This window comes from Protobothrops mucrosquamatus, unplaced genomic scaffold (genome assembly GCF_001527695.2).
Source record: "Protobothrops mucrosquamatus isolate PMUCROS unplaced genomic scaffold, P.Mucros_1.0 scaffold2871, whole genome shotgun sequence".
NCBI classification, from domain to species: domain Eukaryota; kingdom Metazoa; phylum Chordata; class Lepidosauria; order Squamata; family Viperidae; genus Protobothrops; species Protobothrops mucrosquamatus.
Window position 1 is genome coordinate 36,671 of NW_015388900.1, and position 7,076 is coordinate 43,746.

Consider the following 7,076-nt stretch of genomic DNA (forward strand, 5'->3'; position numbering starts at 1 on the left):
TGAAGTCCACTACGCTCAATAGAAGAAGGGCCTTCAAACTTGGCAACTTTAAGACTTGTGGGCTGAGGAATTCTAGGAGTTGAAGTCCACTACATTCAATAGAAGAAGGGCCTTCTGACTTGGCAACTTTAAGACTTGTGGGCTGAAGAATTCTGGGAGTTGAAGTCCACTACGCTCAATAGAAGAAGGGCCTTCAAACTTGGCAACTTTAAGACTTGTGGGCTGAGGAATTCTGGGAGATGAAGTCCACTACGCTCAATAGAAGAAGGGCCTTCAAACTTGGCAACTTTAAGACTTGTGGGCTGAGGAATTCTGGGAGATGAAGTCCACTACGCTCAATAGAAGAAGGGCCTTCAAACTTGGCAACTTTAAGACTTGTGGGCTGAGGAATTCTGGGAGATGAAGTCCACAAGTCTTAAAGTCGCCAAGTTTGAAGATCCCTGGTCTAGACTAGAGTCAGGCAGAAAAAGGCTATTTCAGTACCTTGGAGAGCTCTTGCAACGAGCGAAATTCACCCTTAGCTGATTTCTGCAACAGCTTTCAAAGCTCAACGGAGACCTTGACTTCATTGGTGTCTGCAGATTGGTTGGTTGGTTGATTGATCAGTTGATTGATTGATTGATCGATTGGTCGGTTGTTTGATCGGGTGCCATCAAGCCATTTCCAACTTCTGGCACCCACATGAGTCTCTCTCCGTGATGAGGCCGGCCTGGCGTAGTTCTGATTGTGTTTTGGTAGGGGCTTTTATATGGGGTATTTTAGAGCAGGCTTTTTATTCAATATTTATTGTGATTTTTGTTGTCGCCTGTTCACCGCCCTGAGTCCCGTAGGGGAGATAGGGCGGTATATAAATTTAAATAATAATAATAATAATAATGAACTGTCGCTGAGCTGTCGCTTCGGTTCTCCTTGCCCCCATCACCACCGTGAGTGAGTCCATCATCCTTTCTCCTGGCTCTCCATCTCTCCATCCTTCTCTCCATCTTTCCCAGCAGGAGAGCCAAAATACCACCTTTCTCCCGGGGGAGGGAGCACCCCCAGAGCTCAGAAAACACCAGTGAAGAAGAAGGCTCCAGTGGACGGGGAGGGGGGGAGGCACGCTTTGGGCCCCAACATCTGCCCTTCCCTTGCAGCAGTGGAATGGGTTGCAGCTGGCTTCTCCCCCCCCCCCCGATTTCTGGCAAGGGGGTTAGCGGGGGGGGGGGCAGAGAGAGAGTCTCCTCCACCCAGCCACTTCCTGATGCTCAGCAATTTCCCAGGCTTTTTTTTTACATTATTATTATTAATAATAATAATAATAATAATAATAATAATAATAATAATAGTAAAGTTGGAAGGGACTTTGGAGGTCATCTAGTCCAACCCCCTGCTCAGGCAGGAAACCCTATACCATTTCAGATAAATGGCTGTCCAGTCTCTTCTTAAAAGCTTCCAGTGTTGGAGCATTCACCGCTTCTGGAGGCAGGTAGTTCCACTGGTTAATTGTCCTCACTGTCAGGAAGTTTCTCCTTAGTTCTAGGTTGCTTCTCTCCTTGGTTAGTTTCCATCCGTTGCTTCTTGTCCTGCCTTCGGGCGCTTTGGAGAATAGCTTGACTGCCTCTTCTTTGGGGCAGCCCCTGAGATACTGGAACGCTGCTATCCTGTCCCCCCTCGTCCTTCTCTTCATTAAACTAGACATCCCCAGTTCCAGCAGCCGTTCCTTATATGCTTTAGCCTCCGGTCTAAAGAATATTATTATTATTATTATTATTATTATTATTATTATTATTATTATTATTATTATTATTATTATTATTATTATTATTATTATTATTATTATTATTATTATTATTATTGGAAACAGAGAAAGATTAATTATCGTTGGGGGGGGAGGAGGAGAAAGAGGGCGAGATGGTAAAGAGAGGTGCCAAAATTGCTGCCGGGGAGAAGAGAGGAGGGGGGGGGCAGGAAAACGTCACCAGGAGAGATTTCCTTATTGGGTCTCCCTCGGCTGCATCCTGTGTCCATATATGGGCATTTACGTCACAGCCAGCCCTGCTTGGGAACTCCAGAAATGGAAGCGCCGGGTTGCAACGGAAGATGCGAGGCAGATATAAAAAGCGGCCCTGCAGCTTCGGGACTCTTTGCTTACAAACAACAGGAGGCAGCCCCGAGCACCTGCGGAGCCCGGCCAGCCCAGGTGAGGCCGGCAGGTGAGGCCGGGCCGGGCCAAAGCAAGGCAAGGCAAGGCAGGAACCCACCCACCCACCCCGGTTCCCCTTTGCCACGTGCACCCCTGGAGGAGACGGTCACCCCCTGAGCCCGGGGGGGCTGGAGCTGTGCAGCGGAGGGGGCCGGATTCCACCCACCTGCCTTCCTCCTCCTCCTCCTCCTCCTCCTCCTTCTCTCCTACTCCATCCTCGGGACATGTTGAACCTCATGGACTTCTCCCGCCAGGAAACCCCGAGAGCCGAAGACCAAGGAGAGCAGCTGCCTCCGCTCCTGAGCCAGCCCCCCAGGGAAGAAGCCCCCGACTATTTTGCAGGTAAGGAAGGGAGGAGGAGGAGGAGGAGGAGGTGGTGGTGAAGATCAGGCTGCAAGCTCTTGTAAATGACCCCTTTGGGGGAAAGCGCAAGATGAGGGGCAGAATCAAAGCCACTTTGTTGTCTTCTGTCTCTCTCTCTCTCTCTCTCTCTCTAGGCCAGAGATGGATAGCCTTGGGGGGGGGCTGGGGTGCCTTTCAGCGTTTTTTTGGGGGGGGGCAGGAAGCTGGGGTGGTGCAATGAGAAGTGGGGGCTCTGTGGGTGCGGGGGGGATCATTTTTTAAAAAAAACTAAGCTTCTCTCGGGTGCCTTTGAGTGATGCCCATCTCAAAATGGCAGGGATCTCGGCCACCAATTTTCAGCAGCCGTGACGGGGAGCTTGGCCAGACCTGGGGGGGTGGGGGTGTTGTTGTTGCTCAGCTTGCCCCCCCCCCTATATTCTGGATGACTGGCCCCCCCTCCCCACCTTTGTAAGGCTCAGATAGAAGGGGTTCAATGTCAGAATGCCCTAAACCCTCACGTATTAATAATCATGCTAGATTATTATTCTAATCGTCCACGAATTATCTTTCAAGGGGGGCTGTAAGAGGTGAGTAGGTGAGTTCCCACGGCCAAGGTCGCGTGATCGGGGAGGAGGAGAGGGGGGGCTTCGAACTGCATGTTTGCAAAGAGAGGCGACCCCCAATCCTGCCAAGTTGAAGCGGAAGGGCTCCCGAGAGGTCATCTAGCTCAACCCCCGTAAAATCGCCAGAATTCTGGACACGTCTTTCCCAAACGTTGCCCTCTGAGGGACACAGGTTGACCTCCTCGCCCCCTTCCCACAATTTCTTCCACTTGGAGAATTCCCTGTGGGGTTTGGAGACAGGGTTTGGGGAAGGGCGATCCGTCCACCGCCATCCTGACTTTGTTCCCAGGATGGGGGTGTGGGGGGGCTGAAGGACTTTTTTTTTTATTTTATTTTAATATAATGGCTCTTGAAGATGGTTTATTTCCAGTCTTCGAGTGGGAAGTTTATTTATGTATATATTTGTATCCCGCCTGTATTGGTTCTTAGAAATAACTCGAGGTGGCGAACAGATACCTAATATTCCTTCCTTCTCCTATTTTCCCCCTCAACAACCACCCTGTGAGGTGGGTTTGGGCAGAAAGAGAAGGACTGGCCCAAAGTCACCCAGCTGGCTTTCATGCTAAGGCAGAACTAGAACTCACCGTCTCCTGGTGATTGGCCCAAAGTCATGCAGTCGGCTTTTTTGCTTAGGCAGGACTAGAACTCAGTCTCCTGGTGATTGGCCCCAAATCAGTCAACTGGCTTTCATGCTAAGGCAGAACTAGAACTCAGTCTCCTGGTGATTGGCCCAAAGTCATGCACTCGGCTTTTTTGCCTAGGCAGGACTAGAACTCACAGTCTCCTGGTGATTGGCCCGAAATCACTCAGCTGGCTTTTCTGACTAAGGCAGGACTAGAACTCACAGCCCCCTGGTGATTGGCCCAAAGTCACCAGCTGGCTTTCATGGCTAAGGCAGGACTAGAACTCACAGTCTCCTGGTGATTGGCCCCAAATCAGTCAACTGGCTTTCATGCTAAGGTGGAACTAGAACTCACCGTCTCCTGGTGATTGACCCAACATCACCCAGCCGGCTTTCATGCCTAAGGCGGGACTAGAACACACCATCTCCTGGTGATCAGCCTAAAGTCACCCAGTCACCTTTCATGCCTAAGGCAAGACTAGAACTCACAGTCTCCTGGTGATTGGCCCAAAGTCACCCAGCCGGCTTTCCTGACTAAAGCGGGACTAGAACTCCCTCTTTCTAGCCGAGTGCCTCAACCATTAAACCAAACTGGCTCTAAGCTCAGAGTTAAATTTCAGAGTAAGTTATGAGCTCCAAGCTCAGTTACGCTGGCTGGGGAATTCTGGGAATTGAAGTCCGCAGATCATACAGGTGTCAAAGTTGAGAAACAGTAAGGAGTCTCTACCAAGCAGGATGGTACAAACTTTATATTAGTCAGAGCAGGGGTAGTCAACCTTGGCTCTTTTATGACTCGTGGACTTCAACTCCCAGAATTCCTGAGCCAGCCATGCTGAGGGGAAAGGGAGAGGTTTCCAAGCTGAGCCATGCTGGCTCAGGAATTCTGGGAGTTGAAGTCCACGAGTCATAAAAGAGCCAAGGATGCCTACCCCTGGCCTAGGCTTAGGCCACTTTATGACTCGTGGACTTCAACTCCCAGAATTCCTGAGCCAGCATGGCTCAGCTTGGAAACTCTCCTTTTCCCCTCAGCATGGCTGGCTCAGGAATTCTGGGAGTTGAAGTCCACGAGTCAAAAAAGAGCCGAGGTTGCCTACCTCTGGCCTAGGCCGCTTTCTGACTCGTGGACTTCAACTCCCAGAATTCCTGAGCCAGCATGGCTCAGCTTGGAAACCTCTCCCTTTCCCCTCAGCATGGCTGGCTCAGGAATTCTGGGAGTTGAAGTCCACCAGTCATAAAAGAGCCAAGGTTGACTACCCCTGAGTTAGAGCATAATGCTGCCTGAGGAATTCTGGGAGTTGAAGTCCAAACATCTTAAAATTCCTAAGAAACACTGCTCTGGATGAATCTAGGTTAGCCCTAACAATACTATCCCTGTTATTTAGGGCCTCAACTGAGGCCCAACATTTACGTTGCTAAGTGGGGAGTTTCTCAAGCGAGTTTCCCCCCCCCCATTTTACGACGTTTCTGCCCACCGTCCTTCAGCGAAACCCTGCAGAGGTTTAAATAGTCACACGGTTGTTTAGGGACACTGCAACCGTCATAAATGCGAGTCAGTTGCCAAGCCTCCGAACGTAGATCAGGCGACCCCGGGGGAGGCTGCCACGGCCGTCGGTGTGTAAAACGGTCACAAGTCCCCTTTTTTTTTTCCCCAGCGCCGTTGTAACTTGGAACAGTCACTAAACGAACTTGTAAGTTGTAAGCCGAGGAATACTTGTGTGTAGAAACCCTTGTAAACTCAATGTCTCCCGTTGTTGATTTTCCAGCTGACTTGATGGGAGCTACCATGAACTCTGAACCAGTGGACTACTACTTCCTTTCCGGAGAGGTGTCCCCACCGGTCAGTTACTCCGGCAGCCTTTTTATCAAGACGGAACAATGCCAAGATCAGGAGTCCCTCTTCAACTTGATGTCCGGGATCTTAGGACTTTCTCCCTTCTCTGCTCTGGAAGGTCACCAGAGGCCACCAGAGACCAGCTACACCATCCCCGAGGTTCTCCAGAACCACCTGGATCTCTACTCTACCTGCCAGCCTGAGCTGAACATCTCCGTGCAACCGTCTTTAGCCGAACAAGGCTATAGTTCCTCCTTCTCGAGTGCGGAGAACCTCCAGCAGTTCCAGGCTTCTTCTGAAGAGAGGGCCTCCTCTTCTCACTGTCTCTTTCAGGAGAAGCTTTTGGATTCCAAGCAGGACGTCAAGCTCTCCTCCATCTCTCCCACCGCGGAGAAGTTCAAATCTTCCTGCTCCCATTGGGAGCACCTCAGCCAGCCTCACTCTTATTTGCCGGCCGAGTGTCCACCTTCAGAGGCCTTCCACCCAGTGGAGGCAAGTCAAGCCATGTTTCCCCAGATGGCCCCCAAGACGGAGAACGTGTTGATGGTCAGCTGCCAGTCAGAACTCAACTCTCTCTCTGAACAATCCGGGACTTTTGGACCTCCCTTGGATTTTGGTTGTCACGCCGAAGCATTCCTAAGCCACGGTCAACTCCCCGCGGACTTTGTGGACACCAAGCCCCCGCCTAAACTTTCCCCTCCGTTCACCCAAGAATTTGAAGCTCCCGTCGCCCACCCGGAAGTCCTCCCAACCTTGATGCACCCCAACAGTCTCAAGCTGCCGGGCAACTCCATGACGGACTTTTTAGCTCACCTCCCGAGTTCTTCCGCCAACAGTTTGGGACTTGGCAGGACCCCCGGCAGCCTGGCAGGCCCCAAGAAGAAGACACGGCGTGGGAAATGTTCTTCTAAATGCTTTTGTCCCAAACCCCACGAGAAGGCCTTCGCCTGCCCGGTAGAAAACTGCGTCAGGAGCTTTGCCAGATCAGACGAGCTCAACAGACACCTCCGGATACACACTGGCCACAAGCCCTTCCAGTGCCGCATCTGCCTGAGGAACTTTAGCCGCAGTGACCACCTGACCACCCACATCAGGACCCACACGGGGGAAAAGCCCTTCTCCTGCGACGACTGCGGCCGCCGCTTCGCCAGGAGCGACGAGAAGAAAAGACACAGCAAGGTCCACTTGAAGCAGAAAGCACGGGCGGAAGAGAAACTCAAGGGACTTGGGTTTTACACCATGGGACTTTCCTTCGGGACCCTCTAAGGCCGATTTGAGAGGGGGAGACGCTGCGATTGGGGCGGGAGTGACCATTCTTTGAAGCACTTTTGCAGGAACGCTCAGGGGAGAAGGAACACCTGTCCACGACGGGGTAGCGTGGGAAAGAAGCGAGCATGGATGGACCCAAGGGCAAGTCCATCCAGCGGGTTGACTGGCTAAGCGCAGCAGAGGAGAAGGCCACTTCCGTGGATGAAC

General features: G+C 51.6%; 1 protein-coding gene across 1 annotated transcript; it reads left to right on the forward strand.

Moving 5' to 3' along the window:
• The first annotated feature begins 5,540 nt into the window (after positions 1-5,540).
• Positions 5,541-6,866, forward strand: LOC114923320 (early growth response protein 4-like). Its single transcript, XM_029286094.1, has one exon. It carries the CDS (start codon positions 5,541-5,543, stop codon positions 6,864-6,866), a length of 1,326 nt encoding a protein of 441 aa, XP_029141927.1.
• The last annotated feature ends 210 nt before the right edge of the window (positions 6,867-7,076 follow it).

Bases quoted from the DNA above. Each gene is read 5' to 3' on its own strand.
- LOC114923320 (XM_029286094.1), top strand. From the start codon at position 5,541: ATGGGAGCTACCATGAACTCTGAACCAGTGGACTACTACTTCCTTTCC.